The sequence below is a fragment of the Carlito syrichta genome, unplaced genomic scaffold (assembly GCF_000164805.1).
Source record: "Carlito syrichta isolate Samal-C Ts95f unplaced genomic scaffold, Tarsius_syrichta-2.0.1 Scaffold287934, whole genome shotgun sequence".
Classification (NCBI taxonomy): Eukaryota; Metazoa; Chordata; class Mammalia; order Primates; family Tarsiidae; genus Carlito; species Carlito syrichta.
This window is the reverse complement of record NW_007232030.1, coordinates 27949-44829: the sequence shown is the minus strand read 5'-3', so window position 1 is coordinate 44829 and position 16881 is coordinate 27949. Positions and strand designations below refer to the sequence as shown.

The 16881-nt window shown below is 45.0% G+C and overlaps 1 protein-coding gene across 1 annotated transcript in view; it reads right to left on the bottom strand.

Annotated features, from left to right (window-relative positions):
- Positions 1-6496: 6496 nt before the first annotated feature.
- Positions 6497-16881, bottom strand: part of LOC103255197 (ubiquitin-conjugating enzyme E2 N) — a 29794-nt gene continuing 19409 nt past the window's right edge. The window contains exons 3-5 of the mRNA XM_008053163.2: positions 9422-9668; positions 9114-9254; positions 6497-8159 (exon numbers count right to left, since the gene is read on the bottom strand). Coding sequence (XP_008051354.2) covers positions 8119-8159; positions 9114-9254; positions 9422-9668 — 429 coding nt within the window. The 3' untranslated portion in view covers positions 6497-8118. The remainder of the gene's footprint in view (positions 8160-9113; positions 9255-9421; positions 9669-16881) is intronic.

Here is a 16881-nt window from a genome sequence, read left to right as displayed (position 1 = left end):
GATCACCTGGGCTCAGGAGTGGAGGCTGTGATGAGCAGTGACTGCACCACTATGACTGACTCCAGCTCAAGCGCGGTAACTTTCAATGAATAGGTCATAGCTGCCGGGGGTGGTGGCTCACGCTTGTCATCCCAGCACGTTGGGAGGCAGAGGTGAGAGGATTGCCAAAGTCCAGGGCTTCAAGTCCAGCCTGGGTAACTTGGTGAAACCTCATCTCTACAATAAACCAAAAAATTAGCCAGGCATGGTGGCACTTGGCTGTGGTTCCAGCTCCTCGGAAGGCCGAGGTAGGTCACGCCTGAGCCCAGCAGGTCAGGGCTGCAGTGGCTGTGAGTGTACCACAGGCTCCCATGTTGCGGTTAGTGATTCTGTCTGCTGAGGGTTCCAACCCTGCTCCGTAAATCCTCACACAATGGTGACCAGCGGCTGCATCTTTTCTGTCAGTGTTGGCAACAGCTCAGAACTCATTTCCACCCCAAGGAGCTTTCACTCTAGTGGGCTAGTGACAAGTGACATCTCTGGGTATTTGTTTTTGCATCCTTAAATCTTTCAAGGTCTTAGCGCTTCTTATATATGTACAGATTTGCACCCTCTGCAACAGCAGTCAAATACTGTTTAAAAGTAGCACACCCCCCCCGCCCCCACCAAAACCGTAGCATTTCCTATGGAGTGCAGAGCAGCGTCTGGTTGAAAAACAACCTCAACGTGATGTTTTCTCTCCCCCTTGCTCATGACACTTTTCTGAGTGGCCTGGAGAAACCTACCAGAAGATGAGAGGCCCTGAGGCCTGACCTATCTAGAAGCAACAGCAAGAGTCGCTTGACACAAAGAGTGAAAGGCTGCATGTCTTTTTGCAGGAACAAGGCTTTCATTCCTCCACTTTGAAGTGATCCAACATGTTATGATCCCATCAACTCTCCTGTGACATCTGACAAATGTCTCTCGGTGTATGGACTCCCACCCTCCCAAGGTCATTTCCTGGTGCTCCTCAGTGTCGGTCATGAATAAAGTATAGTCAGTTGTAGTGCTTTTCTCAGTTTTTACTCAAGTTCATTCCTCACGTTAGTGAGACACTTTATCTTGGGCACACTTATTTGGACTTCAGTGTGTATCAACTTTGAACATGCCTACTGACCAAGTATCTGGGAATTCAATTCATTTGCAGGAATGCAGACAAAAGTTCATGTTCCTAGATAAGGCACCAAAATGTGCCTAGATAAGGCTGTGAAAATGAAATGCCCAGCAGCAAGAGGTAATGATTAACTAGATACAGCCAGACGGAATATCGTGTAGTAATTAAAGATGCCGTTCAGGTGAACCTTGGTGTGGAACCCACCAGAGCCATCTGGAGAGGAACGGTTGTACCCATCAAGTTGCCATGCATCTACTGCCCGCGTGCCCAACAGCTCCATTGGCAGAAATCTAGTCAACATATACCTGGACAGGCTGCACAACCAAAGTTAGGTCAGAGAGGTGTGTTGAGGAAATTACAAAACAGGTATCCGTTCAACATACAAAAGGGCTTAAATTCTGGCCACCTTCTTAGTAGACATTCTGAGGCTGTTGCCCCAGGGAGAGGCCCTTCCAGGAGGGGGATGGCCAAGGACCCTGTTCCATGCACATATTTTGCATACACTGAAAAGGCTTTATCAAAGTCGAAGGACACTTTTTTTTATTTAAAGGGGTGTGTACAGAAAATCTTGGTTTTTAAATGCTTGTATGGCCGGGTGTGGTAGCTCATGCCTGTAATCCCAGCACTTTGGGAGGCAGAGGAAAGAGGACTGCCTGAACCTATGCGATCGAAACCAGCCTGGGCAACTTGGCGAGACCTAGTCTCCACAATAAATCAAAAAAGCTAGCAGGGCATGGTGGCGCATGCCTGTAGTTACAGTTACTTGGAGGCTGAGGTGGCCATGAGCGTACCAGTGTCAGTGCACTCCAGCCTGGAGATAGAGACTCTGACTCAAAAAAAAAGTGCTGCCAAAGGAGGGTGGTGGCCTATAGCCTGGGGTCAAACCCAGTCCCATTGTCTGGTTTTGCACAGGCCATGAGCTTACATTGTTTTTTATGTTTTTAGGTGGCTAAAAATAATAACTTTTGACAGGTAAAAATTAAGAGCACAGCACAGCCATTAGTTTGCAAACTGAGTGCTACCTCTACAGGGGCAGAACTGAGCAGTTGAGAGAAACATGTGGCCCACAAAGCCCAAAATACTTACTGTTTTAGAAGGAAAAAACCATGAAATTCCAAGAAGTTGGCCTTTCTTCCTTAGTTCTTCAGTCCTAATGAGTCCTGCAAAAACAGGACAAATAGCACAAGTTCACATCTAGTGCAACCCACCTGTGTCTAAGCGGCTCTGGTGGCCAGATCTGCCGTGGGTAGTTGAACTTCAGCCAGAAGACTGTAAACTGACCAGGTGATAATGAAACTAAGAACTGACATTTACTAACAGATCAGGGAATGATTCCAAAAGCAGATAGGAAAGGGAACCCCAAAACAACTGGAACTACCTTTTGGGGGGTGGGCCCCTTGCAGTACAGGGTGCCCCCGCCACAGGCATCAATGTTACCAGCTAGTGTTGTTAGAGGCTGTATTTGGCCTCGGAATTTTTTGGGGCAATTCTTTCAAGGCATTTGCCCATTTCATGGTGGGTGACTTATGAGCCACCCACCCACATTGCACTGAGTGTTCACATTGCACTGAGTGTTCAGCAGTTTTTGACTGTAAACAGCATGAGCCCTATGCCTCACTCTTCCTATTCACCTGATCTCGCCCCGAGCCACCTTTTTTTTGTTTGTTTGTTTCCCTCGATGAAAAAAGTCCTCAAAGGGAAACGTTTTACCGATATGGAAGAGGTGAGAAAAAATGGCATCCAAATTGATGAGTTCAGAAACTGAACAGTGGAAAAAGCATCTCAATAGATGTATTGTCATCAAACAGACAGCACTTTGGAGGTGACTGAAGTTTAAAAATGTAAGAATAAGAACACAATTTTTTACAAATAAATTTCAAGGCCAGGCACAGTGGCTCATGCCTATAATCCCAGCACTTTGGAAGGCTGAGGTGAGAGGACTGCCTGAGCCCATGGGTTTGAGATCAGCCTGGGTAACTTGGTGAGACTTCATCTATCCAATAAATTAAAAAATTCGCTGGGCATGGTGGCATGCCTGTGGTTTCAGGTACTTGGAAGGCTGAGGCAGAAGGATCACCAGAGCCCAGTAGGTTGAGGCTGCGGTGGCCATGAGCGTCCCTCTGCCCTCCAGCCTGGGCAACAGAGGAGACTCCAACTCAAAAAAAAAAAAAAATCCGAAAAAAAGAACCCAAATAAATTTCAGTTGTAGGGGTCCCTTCCTCATATGTGGCAGGTGAGGATGGATCAGGAGTGTATAAACAAAAGAAACACTATCCCAGGTGGTATGTTCATGAGGCTAATCTTGCCAACTTCCAAAACATTTTCTTATACATACAAATGATTAGCAGAAGAAAAACACTAAAGCTCCTTAATAAGCACCATCCAATGTCCTTTGTCAAGATACTGCAATTTCAGCCAATGCTGTGCAACAAGAAACAATAAGGTCAAATATTCATTTACTCATGATTCTTCTGCAGTCCATCAGAAACTGAAAAAAACTGCAGGATTTCAGGAGAGGCTTGGTTTCGTGTCAAGTCCACACTCTGACAAAGGTGCCACCCCAACAGGCACACATGAAACGAGACTGGCTTGAGGGTGACAAGGACTCCAACTTCAGCTTCCACCTTTCTTTTTTTTGTTTTTGAGTTGCCCCCCAGACTGGAGTGCAGTGGCCGCTCTTGGCCACCGCAGCCTCGACCTGCTGGGCTCCGGTGATCCTTCCACCTCAGCCTTCCAAGTAGCTGGAACTACAGGCACACGCTACCATGCTCAGCTAATTTTTTTGATTTATTGTAGAGATGCGGTCTCGTCAAGTTGCCCAGGCGGGTCTCGAACCCGCGGGCTCAGGCAATTCGCTCACCTCAGCCTCCCAAAGCACGGGATTACAGGCTGAGCCACCGAGCCCTGCTAGCTTCCACCTTTCACAGGCAAGGTTCCAGTCCAGCTTCTGCGTGGCAGATAGAGTATCATGAAGCCACAGCAAGGCCTGCCAAGCCCCATGTACCTTAAAATAAAGGGAAACCACGGCACCTGTGGCTGTGCACTGCTGCTTCTGAACTGGCTTGACAAGTACCTTCTTGGTCTAGAGCAAAGTTTAAGTTTCATAGTTTCAATCCATGCATGGGTCCTAGATGCATGGATTGAAGCAACCGTGGATAGACCTTTGTTTTGGAGCCACAGTCTCACTGTCACCCAGGATGGAGTGCAGTGGGATGCTCACAGCCACTGCAGCCTCCACCTGCTGGGTTCAGGCGATCCTGCCTCAGCCTTCCAAGTAGCTAGAACAGGAGTATGCCACCACACCCGGCTATTTTTTTGATTTACTGTAGTGATGAGGTCTCGCCAAGTGGCCCAGGCTGGTCTCGAACCCCATGAGCTTAGGCAATCCTTGCCTCCACCTCCCAAACTACTGGGATTACAGGTGTGAGCCACCGTGCCTGGCAGATGTATATTTTCTTTAATTGTGTCTGTATTGAACATGTATTTTCGTTGTCATTATTCCCTAAACAATAGTATTTACACTGTAGTGGGTATTATAAGTAATCTAGAGATGACATAAAGCAGTGGTCTCAAACATCCCAGGCATCAGGAATGGTTTCTTGGAAGACAATTTTTCCACGGACCGAGGCAGGCAGGATGGTTTCAGGATGCTTCAAGCACATAACATTTATTATGCACTTTATTTCTATCATTATTATTACATTGTAATATATAATGAAGTAATTATACAACTCACCATAATGCAGAATCAGTGGGAGCTCTGAGCTCGTTTTCCTGCAACTAGACGGTCCCATCTGAGGGTGATGGGAGACGGTATGCCCGAAGTGTGTTACATCTACTTTACTCCGTAATCTCATGCTGGTTGCTGTCACTGCAGAAAACCCTGCTTTGCAAAGACAGGATGTTGGAAATGGAAGCAGGCTTTTCAGTGCTGATGTGACAATAGGCGGAGCTCAGACAGTGAAGTGAGCGATGGAGAACAGCTATAAATACAGATGAAGCTTCACTGGCTCACCCTGCTGCTTACCTCCTGCCGTGTGGCCCGGTTCTGTGGTCCATGGGGTGGGGACCCCTGATGTAAAGTACACAGGAGGAGGTGTGTGGGTTACATGCAAATATGACACCATTTTATCCCAGGGACTTGAGCATCTGTGGATTTTGATATCCAAGGAGGTCCCGGAACTGATCCCCCACAGACACTGGAAGGCTGCTTCAGATCTAAGGTCGCATAAGGCAGCCGCAGAGAGAACTACAGATAACCAGAGTGGCAGCAAGTCACAGCACACAAAGCAGATCTCTGAGGCCCCTGAATGGGAGTGGATTCTCCAGCACCCCCAGCAACGTGTTCCGACTCTTCCAGCCAGGCCTCCGCTCCTGCTGCTGCCCTCTATGCCTGGAGGTGCATCTGGCTGGAACCCAGGGCAGCCTCTGGTGTAGCTGAGTGCTCCTCCCCACTTGACTGTGGGTCCTCACAGGAAAGTCCCAGCATCTACTCACCTCGCCACCCAAGTGGCAGGCACACACCAAACTTTCATTTGTCGAGTAAGCTGTTTCCATGAGGTCAGGGGCTACACAGGCAAAGGCTTCCAAGGAGAAAGGAAGGGCAGGAGGCTAGGAGGGCCGGACAGGAGAATGGTCAGCTCCTGGGTGGCTGCTCCTCTCAGCGGGGGCCATGCATCGTGGTGGTTGGCACAGTCACCAGCTCATCAAATCATTCCTAAGGTACCAGAATTCTGGTTTTTCACGTTTATCTCCCAATTTTTAAAAATGCTGGCATCAAATTCAAACCGAACCAACCACACAGTGTGGGTCAAAGAAAACAGGCCCACAGACCAGATGAAGCTGCCAGTCTGCAGCCTCTGCCTTGGCCTCCCCCAGAGCCCGAGTCCTGCGAAAGCTCAGTCAACACACTGGCTCTTGCTTCACCCACTGGGTGAGTGAGTGAGTTCTGCCGGCACACTGGGCACTCCTATCAAGACTGCAAGGGAAAAAAAAGAGGATGCCAAGGGATGTGGAATTCTCTTTTGTATAGACATTTTTGCAGTAAAACACGTGACTCTCATGCTTGTAAATCCCCGTATGCCCTTAGCTCCAGCCGTGAGCAGGACATCTGTGTTGATCTCTAGTTGTGTGAAGTCCTGTGTGGTTCACTGATCCTCTGAAGTGAGGCTGTGTTTCCTCAGCTGTTGTCAAAGACGCCCTTTCAACAGCCCAAGAATTGTTATAAATGACAACTTCTGTTATCAGTTTTAAATTTACAGTGTTATGATTATTAACAATTTTATTCTAAATTAGACTGACACTTGTGATCAAGCATTGCACTTATTTGGAAGAATATCAGTTACCAGTCATCAAAGGCCTTTGTATGTTGAAAATGTAATTTTAATAGAGAATTCTTCATCTTACATAGGAGCACAATAAAATACACCACATTCTGAAGAAACTCCAGAATTATGAGAATAAGAGTGAGGAAAATTCAGATGGGCTACAATATCCATTACCTTAAACTGCAAGAGACGAGGTTCCACCGAAGGTCAACATTTACATAGTTAGGACCCGCTACATTTACGACTTAAAATAACAAGGGTCAGGAACTAGAGATAGAGGCAGTAGGGAGCAGTTTTGTGAGGGGAGAAACTGTGAGAGAAGAAAACAATCCTGAATACCAAATTCAGGATTAACAGGAGCTCCCATCGCCAAGTCTAGTGGGGTGAAAGCAGGAAAGGGCACCCGGGCAGGAGGATCTCCTGAGGAAGCCTTTCTGCGACACTGCTGGAGATCTGCTCATCAGGTGGTGAGGAGACTCACTAGCGCTTCGTTCAGCAAACCCCAGGTGAGGGTCAACACACCAGACAAGAACCAAGAAAAAGGTTAGAACCCAAGTTTGAGGCAACAATGTGGCCCAACATGTGAAAGTCCTACACGTTGGTCACAACCGCTTTCTTTGCTACGACTGACTGTCTTGGACAGTGATTTTCACACACTGCAGTCAGAAGCCAGTGGCCATCTACCCAACCAGACAATATATGTTTAATTCAAATGTCCAGGAAATTAAAAAAAAAAAAAGCCAAATGCTGATGCCTTATGCACGCACAGGGCCAGCTTACAAACACTCCATCCAATAATATCGTAACATAAATTTGCATCAATAAAAAGAAACGGGCAAAATCCATCTCTTTCATTTAATTTGTAAGATGGTGAAGACCAAAACAGAATGTTCCACCAGAGTTTTAATGTTTAAATACGATTGTCACATTGGGAAAATGAAATAAACACAGTAAAATAAACTGTACAAGGCAAAGCAGAATAACAAAAAATATTTTACTAAAACATAAGATTTACAGAAGTCTCCAGACAAGCCATACAAAATGGTCACAAGCTCTTTTTGAAGGAGGGAATCTACACTTGACAGCAAAGTCACAATGTCATTAGTCAGGGCTGTGATGTTTGTTTAATGTTCCCATTTTGGTTCAAACAATCAAGCTTGTCCATCTACAGCGTCTAAATAAAGTTAGACTTGGCTAGAGAGCATATTCTAAAGAACTGGTTAGCTGCTTTCAACCAATGCAATTAGATCACCATAAAAAGGGGGAAAGGAGCCCGTAAAATTAAAATAAAACTACCTCCCCCCTCAAAGAAATAAAATAAAGAAAAACGCCCACCCCCCCTGCAGCTAACCCTGACAACTACCTTCATTCACAGTGCTTCATACTTAAACCATGATGGGGCAATGAACAAACGCAGAGGCCGCTGCTTTTACACACTTCGTGACAATCCAGATGATACTGCTAGCCTCTGCTCATGCTTACGACAGTGAATCAGGACAAGACAGAGATTTGCTAATGTGCATTTAATCACCAAAGGACTGAAGATGTCTGGGCTTTTATTCTGAATGTTTCTAAGACTGTGTCCATTAAATGCAAACAAAAAAGGAAGAAGTCTTGGCAGAACAGGAGAAGTGACGCGCACTTGATGATCAGATGGATTTAAATATTGTTCATGGCATATAGCCTAGTCCATGCTCTAGCTGCAGACAAAAACAAACACACAATTATTATTTTACTTAGTCCTACATGTTACTTTCCAAACTATAAACGACAAACAAACACTATTAAGCTAATTATGGAGATGTCGCGCTGTAATCTCTTACATTCATGCCATTTTCTATAAACTGGAACAGGGTTGAAAGAGTTCCTATATGTCCAATTACCAAAACACTACAGTAAAAGTCAGCATGATGAAAAGAGCTGCCCTTTCATTTCTGGATATACAATGTTCCCTGCTAATTTTGTTAAAATCTATAAAGGCTCTAGCTATAAACTACTATAAACCAAATTCTCTATAAACTGCTGCATACTTTAATTTCACCAAATTGATTACAAAAGCAGTTCAAAAGTTTTCCAGATCTTTACATATTGCTAGATGAATGGTATTCATTCGGTATGTGTTAAGTCAGGTGTAGTTATCAGAGTCCAAGAAGGTCTCCCAATAATAGATTGTCTTTAAACATATTTGTGACCAGTAAATGTTTCACTTTCCTAATACTAAAAGTGGGTGAAAATAAAAAAAAAACTGAAGCTGGCTGCCACAAACTTCTACCATTAAACACAAAATGATTTTTTCTAAATTGTCACCTTTTTCACAATACAGCTGAAAGTTGCAGACATATCCAGTATCTACCTTAGACGCCACTCTAACTAGCATTCTGTACTTTATATTTTTATTCAGACCATAAACCCGAAAAGACAGTCTTCCATGATGAGGTCAATTCACGCCAGCGGCAACCAGGAACAGGATTTGGAATGACGTGAACTCATGCCAGCGGTCACAAATGAGTTAAGAGGCTGTCACATTCTAGAAGCAAAATGTGACTTTCTGATCTACTGCAATATATTTTCCCCGTCTCCTTTCCTCGCCAAGAGCATGTATGGCTGCACAAGTGTGTCTCTGCGAGCGAGAGCAGAGAGGGTGTAGTGAGTACCTGTTTCTATGGCTTGGGCCTCGTTGGTCTTCCATTGCTCTGCAACGTCATTTGCTAGCGGGTCATCCGGGTTGGGAGCACTTAACAAAGCCTGGATCGAGAGCAGGACTGTGCGGATCTGCAGTGCCGGGGACCACTTATCTACGAAGGTAATAGGCCCAGAGTGACAAAGCATGAAAAGATGGCCCAGGAATGCTGCATTTCCCCCCACAGACCACGGCGGCCTTCGTATAGCGCCTGCGTTCTAATATGGAATGTGTAAAAGGAGAAACCTGAAGAATGCACACGATGAGAAAGACAACACTTACCTTTCAAAATATCTAAACATATTCTTCCCAACTTGTCTACATTAGGATGATAGATTTTGGTCATGAAACGTACTTTAGGGGCTGCCATTGGGTATTCTTCTGGAAGGAATAGTTCAAGTTTAAAAGTCCCTCCCTCGAAGGGGGAATCCTGGGGGCCAGCAATGACCACATGAAAATAACGGGCGTTGCTCTCATCTGGTTCTGCTTTAATGCCAGGAACCGGTTCCGCCAGCAAACGCTGGGTCTCCTACGATAGAAGACAAACACATCTGTTAAACCAGTGTCACTTTACCAGACATGAAAATAAAATTAGAAATGGAATCAGACATAACAGAACCTCTCCAATTTCCTGATGGGTTTTCATTTAGCTTATAAAATATAAATTCATTAAAAGACTATTTAAATCATTACAACCAGGTGAATGCAACTGCGAGTAATTACTGATGATGTATCACATATTCTGGCTACAAATACGTTGATCACAAAATTATATTAGTGAAACTTTTTTTTAAAACTCATGTAAAAAAGAAATCAGCACTAGGATGACCACAAAGGTAAAACCTGCTCTAAAACTCAACCCAAACCAAACTGTTTAAAAGGCAAAATCGGTTTTTAAGGTCGCTGAAAATCCCTCCTCTCAACAACAAAATGGAATGGAGGGAGGGAGGGCCAAGGACAAACCCAGACACCCAGGCAGGGCTAGAGAGACACACCACCACGCTGACATGCCTAGAGTTGGCAATCAGCCTCAAAGGACCCTCGATGCTCCTGACAACCATGCTGCTCGCTCTTGTCACTGCCCTCCCTCTCCCGTAACCCATTACTCTTTCTCCTCTGTCTTCAAACTTCCCTCATCTCTATCCTTAGCCTCACTTGGCTGACACCCTACTTCCTATCTCAGGAGAAGACAGAAACTCCAGCGAGCGCCACCCCCCACCCGCCCCAGTATCCATACACCCCCAACTGCCAGGTGTCTGCCTCTCCTCCTGCTGCAAGGATGAAATGTCACTCTCTGCTAAGCCAGCCTGTCCTCATCTCCCCTCAGCATCTCCACCTCCCTTCCCTAAAAGCTCTTCCCTCAATCACACCAACATGCTCTTAATTCAGCAGAGGGAGAAAAGGACCTTGCCCCACTCCCACCAGTTCTGCCCCTTGCTGTGCTCTTCTCTGACTGTGGTCACCTATACTTGCCTCTCCCAACTCTCTCCTTCCCTGCTGTCCTGAACCCAGCAGCCACCCTAGCCTGTTTGTAGAGGTCACCTATGATCATCAGAAGGTTAAGAAGACGGTCTCCATCTTTCCTTACTCGGCCTGCATGAGCCTCCAGCCCAGCTGTCCCCTCCCTCCTCGCCAGACTACCCCCGTGTTTTAGGCCACACTCTCCTGGCTCTTCCTACGTGCCCAGCAGCGACTTCCCTTAGTGTCCTAGAAGGTTCCTCCCCACCACCCCAGCACCCAGCACTGAAGTGCACCAGGGTTCTGTGCCAGGGCTTCCTCGGTGTCCATACTTCCACAGTGACCTCATGTCATCCACTAATAACTATTAACCACTAATAACTCTCTAGATGCCGACCCCCCTTCCCCAACTCCATATCCAGTGCAGACTCTGCGGTGACCAGGCCTCTTCTAACTGCCTCCTGACAACCCCTCTCGAAAGTTCAATAAGCAAACTCAACACAACCAGTATGCGACTTCCTGCCTCCCCATCCCCAGTCTTTGCTCCTTCCCATTCATGGCTAGCACTGACCCAAGCCACACTCAGCTCCACCTGGCATGCTGCAACAGGTCCAACCTGCTCTCCCTGCTTTGGCCCTTGCCCATCCATCCCGTCAATTTTCCTCAGACCCCTTGAAAGATACGGAGGATGAACAACAGGAGTAGAGGGATGAGAAAAGAACTGATGCCATGTTCCTTAAATTCTGGTCTCTCCTCACCTCTGTCCTCCTGTTTTACCCCCAGGAGACTGGGAAAAAAGAGCCAGGGTGCAAGAGTCCCAACCACCCCCCCCAACTCTCCATATGCTATAAAAAGCTAGAAGGGCCTCCGAGAGCACATCCCAAAATAGCTTTCACATCACTCCGGTGCCCACTGGCAGAGAGAGACAAGGCATTTGCTCTCTTATTTTCAGTTCACCCTCAAAATCAGATATTCTTTCTAAAGAATGAACATATTAAGCACATCATATGACCTGATCAATCCTAAGATTTAATCAGAATAATTCTAGAATAAACTCAGATGTGGAAAACATTTTGAATTAGTTTTACATGTTCTCAAGCTCTACTTTTGACAAAACAAGCATGCATAATTATTTGACTAAATGATGTTGATTTCCCAAACAAACCCACAGCATAAACTGTGGGAGGGAAAAAAAAATCCAAACCAAATAAAACAAGTCTTAAATGCTAGCATTTGAAAAAGCCTTAGCCACAGAAACTGATGTCAACTTTTTCCCCTAAAAAGGCAAAAACTGGGTTGGAAATACAATCTTTCCTGCTACTACTCAACACATCGTTAGCTAAAATACCTTCTGGTTTTATACCATTCTTTGGTAGAAAGAGAAGTACACTATGTTTATTTTATTCAAGTAAAGACAGTCAAGCTCAAATTCCTACTGCTTCACACATCTATGCTTTTCACAAGTAATTCATACCACTCTGCGGATCCTCAACTCTGTGTTAACATCACCTCTCCTGCAGTCACTGCAAATATCAAATGAGACCTCGCAAAAGGACTGGAAAAATGAGCTCACAGGACAGCATATACAAAATACAGACTAATCCTGAAGTGTACCTGTGACAAGGACTAAATCCCAGGTAGAACTGAGCTTAGGACCATGCATAACAGAAATCACTGCTGACTACATTCAGGAAAGTGGTCACTAAAGTAGAAAAAAAGTGGGAGCTGGGTACGGTGGCTCACACCTGTCATCCTGGCCTTTGGGAAGCTGAGGCGAGAGGACTGCCTGGGTCCAGGGGTTTGAGACCAGCCTGGGCTACGTGGCGATTCTTTTCTACAATAAATCAAAAACCTTGGCCGGGCTCAGGGGCTCAGTGGCTCAGCCTGTAATCCCAGCACTTTGGGAGGCCGAGGCAAGTTGACTGCCTGAACCCATGGGTTTGAGACCAGCCCGAAAAAATTGGCAAGACCTCGTCTCCACAATAAAAATAAAAATAAATTAGCTGGGCATGGTAGCGTGCACCTGTAGTTCTGGCTACTTGGATGGCTGAGGCCCATGTTGATCACGGGTGCCCAGCAGGTCAACACTGGGGTGGTCATCAGTGTGCGCCACTGCACTCCAGCCTGGGCGACCGAGTGAGACTCCAACTCAAAAAAAAAGAAAAGTGGGAAAAGTATGGGTGTAAATGACAACAGGATGGAGTTTCAAGAAAGTAATCTCAGCTCACAAAATGTACACAATACTTCGCGCTACAAATGTTTAAAAAATGAACTAAATATCAAATTGATCTAATGGGACGAAAAGAGCAAACCCCAGAATCACACCACAGTAAACTAAATGCTTGACATCCATCAAGCAGTCGCTACTAAACAGGACTTTTTTGACTCCTTTTTAGGTTCATAATAATCTGTGTTAAGTATGAAGCAATGTAAGGTCTTAGATGTTCTATATGGCAATGACTAACTCATGTAAAGGGAAATATTTGGGTAAAATGAATAGTATCCTTAGAAAGCAAGCTCTTTTGTGTGTGAGAAAGGTTACTTCAGAGCATGTCTGCAGTCATTAGGTTTCCTTTGTCTAGAATCTTCTCTGAAACACAAAACCATAATGTAGGACCATTAATGCCATCTGTAGACTTTAGCTCATCTCGTCCAAGAGCTGTCTGATAATTCAATAACTCTGCCAATTTTGTTACAGAAAAAAATAAGCATTATAAAGTTGAGAGATGCCTCAATGATGACCACTGTCTACTCCAATCTGTCACTACATCTTGAAGTGACTCTAAAATAAGAACCAATAGGGGCTCCTTTTATGGGGTTACTAATAAAGCAAATGTAGAGCCGGGTTCGGTGGTTCAGCCTGTAATCCTGCGCCTTTGGGAGGCTGAGGTGAGTGGATTGCCTGAGCCCCGCGAGTTCGAGACCTGCCTGGGCAGCGAGACCTCATCTCTACAATAAATCAAAAAATCAGCCAGGCGTGGTAGCACCTGCCTGTAATTCCGGCTACTCGGAAGGCTGAGACGGAAGGATCGCTGGAGCCCAGCAGGCGAGGCTGCGGTGGCTGGGAGCGGCCACTGCACTCCAGTCTGGGCGACAGAGTGAGACTCCAACTCAAAAAAAAAAAGAATAATAACTTGTTTCATGCAGTGGGTAAAATTCTGTAGAAAACCTTTAAAGCATTACAATTTTTCTCCTCAAAATATTCTATACAAAAAGAAATGTCCAAACATCTGAAATCACTAATGACAGGAATGAAAAAGAGTTACCATCTGCTACAGTCACAAGACTGTTTGAAAACTGCAACTTGTAACAACTAAAAAAAACACTGAATGAATTAAGTCAAACACCCTAAATAAACGAGGAAGAGCAGATCATGACTCGTAACATTTACAGTCCACACTACCCCCTAGTGGGCATATGTCCTCACTTGCTCATTTCAACCCATCCTCCTGTAAAGCCCAAACAAGGTGAGCACACATCTAAACATGCCCTTATAACAGACCTATCCTGACCTAGATCAAAAACAAATAAAATGGCAATAGGTGAAGAAAACTGATAAAAGCAAAACCAAGTCAACTGTGTACTCCCTTCCTGCTGTCTTGCTCTGAGTCTTCACAATCTCTAGTCAGGCTAACTAGGCCATGAGAAGTTCTTAAAAAGCTTCACTTAAGGGCAACAAATGATTCTCATGGCACACGCTGCCGTCTTCCATTTTCTTCCTCATCTACTCCTGCACAGAAACCTCACAATTTCTTAGGGGCAGATTCACAGATGGAAAACTGAAGAAGTTGTCTCAGACTCGGTACCCAGAATTAAATTTCAGAATAGTGCAGACCAGGGTGTCCCTTTGTTGAAATGCTTTCCTTCCAGTCAGTTGACAGGTAACAAGTAGAAAAGTGCCCCATTTTCCTCTCAGTGTATGTAACCAAGAGAGGGGCCAGATGCCTTGCGCTAGAAATCTCCATAGCCTGACTGTTCCTTCACCCCAAGACCATATCACTATTTCTGTGAAGGTCAATCAAAAGGATGGAGGCTTGGGAGCCAGAGAGACGTCTGAGAGGCCAAGATGAACAAGCAGGGTGCTTCTCAAGCTTGAATTAGTGCAGAAGCCTCTGCTCTGAACCTCCCATTTCCTGTTCATGACCACCACTTACTGTAACTAGTACAATGCCTGGTTTACCTGTCAGACCCTAAATTACATGAAGAGGGAACCCCCAGCTAGCAAACAGTGACAAATGCTAAATAATGCTTGTTCAGTGAATAAGTAAGTGGCTGCAATGCTGAGGCACCCCTCAGAGCTGATGAGAAGGCGTGTCACACCTTCTGCGTTCCTTGGTCATCTCCACCTCAGGAACGGCATTGTGACATTATTCAAATCACTGATAAGACAGTGGACACAAATCAGAAAACCCTATCTGTCCCTGCAAGTTGCCCCCTTCAAGTTAAACTTCTTGACTTGTCTACCTCGCCCCACTGATCCACACACTGAGCACACTTACGTGCCAGGTAGGTGGAGTCTGTGCTTATGCGCCCCCAGCTGTGGGGCCAAACAAAAAAGCAAGGACCACAGACAGAGAGACTCAACAAAGCTTCAGATCACAATGAAAGTCAACTGTGCCAAACACTGACTCATGTGCTATAATGTACTAACTCACTTAATCCTCATCCTCATTTTCTAAATGAAGAAAACGAGGAACAAGGAGTAACCAACCAAGACTGGCAAAGGGCAGAGTCAAGATTCAAAGCCAAGGTGGAGCTCTGCTCAGCCTGCCCAGAGCCTGCTCCTTAAGCTCGATGGTATACAGTGACTGACTATATGTGCAGGAAGTGTCAAGTTGGGGCATGATAAAGCCCAGAAGATAAGGGCTATTTTCAGCTGTGCAAAAAAAAAAAAAAAAACCACGGATTTTATTTAGAATTTATCTTACATGTTTAACCTTCAGTCACCTTCAAAGTTTCCTCTGTTTCATGCAATACATTTATTGAGATGCTTTTTTCCCTGCTTAAAACAGTTTTGAACTCGTCCACTTTGATGCCTTTTAGTGCTTCTGTTGGTTTTCTCCCCCTTCATCCACACTGACAAAACGATTCCCTAAGAGGACTTTTTCCATCCAGGGGAACAAATTGCTCAGGGCAAGATCTGGTGAATAGAGAGGGTGGGCATGGGAGTCATGCCATTTTTGGTCAAAAACTGAACACTCAGCATGCTATAAGCAGGTGCAATCATAAATCACCCACCATGAAATGGCCAAAAGCACTGAAAGAATCTCCAAAAAAGAAATCTCACTGAGGCCAAACGCAACATCTCACAACAAAACTAGCTGGTACACTGATGCCAGTGAGTTCCTGGCAGGGGTAGCCTGTACTGTACAAGGGTCCGCCCACCAAAAGAGGGGTTTTATGGGGGATCCTCCTCTTAAGTATAAAAAATTTGCTTTATTTGATTGAACAATTGGCATTATACCACTTTTTTACATTTTTGAATTTTGAGTCTTACTCTTTTGCCCAGGCTATAGTGCAGTAGAATGATCGCAGCTCTCCGATCCTTCTGCCTCAGCCTTCCAAGTAGTCAAAACTACAGGTGCACCACCACATCAGGCTAACTTTTTAATTTTTTTGTAGAGACACAAGGTCTCACTACGTTGCTCAGGCTAGGCTTGAACTCCTGGGCTCAAGCAATCCTCCCACCTCAGCTTGACAAAGTGCTGGGATTAAAGGCTGAGCCACCACAACAACTGACCAAAAAATGCATTTTAGAATGGTATGTCAAAGTCTTAGAGAAGGTTCTGGAGGTGTGAGTTAGGACACCATAAGAACAGCAGATTAGGAGCTTACTATGCTATTTCTAAAAACATTTTTAAAGCTTTCTTGAAAAATGACCTTTAAGCCACAGACCTTAAATCTCCATCTTCTCTTTCTCTTTGTTTTCTGAAAGATTTCCAAACACTAGCATCACAGTTAAAGACGGTGTTAACTACTCCATCAAAAATCACTCAAGAAATTCTGCTGCTTACCCAAAACACAAGGTCAGGAAGAGAAGACAAAGCTAGGGTTAACAGATGGGGTTAAGAAGCCAAATTATCTTTCTGGGATTAAATGAGGTAAAAAGAGGAGCAAGAAGTCAGAGAATCGCTTTAAGAAATGCTACTTAGAAGACTAGAAAGAGGGAGCTAATTTCATATTAGAGAGCTAGACTCACCTAGGCAGCTGGGGGCAGGGAGGTGGGGGCTGCAGGGAGAGACTCGCACAACTGAATTTAATTCCAATTTTCACTAAACCAACCT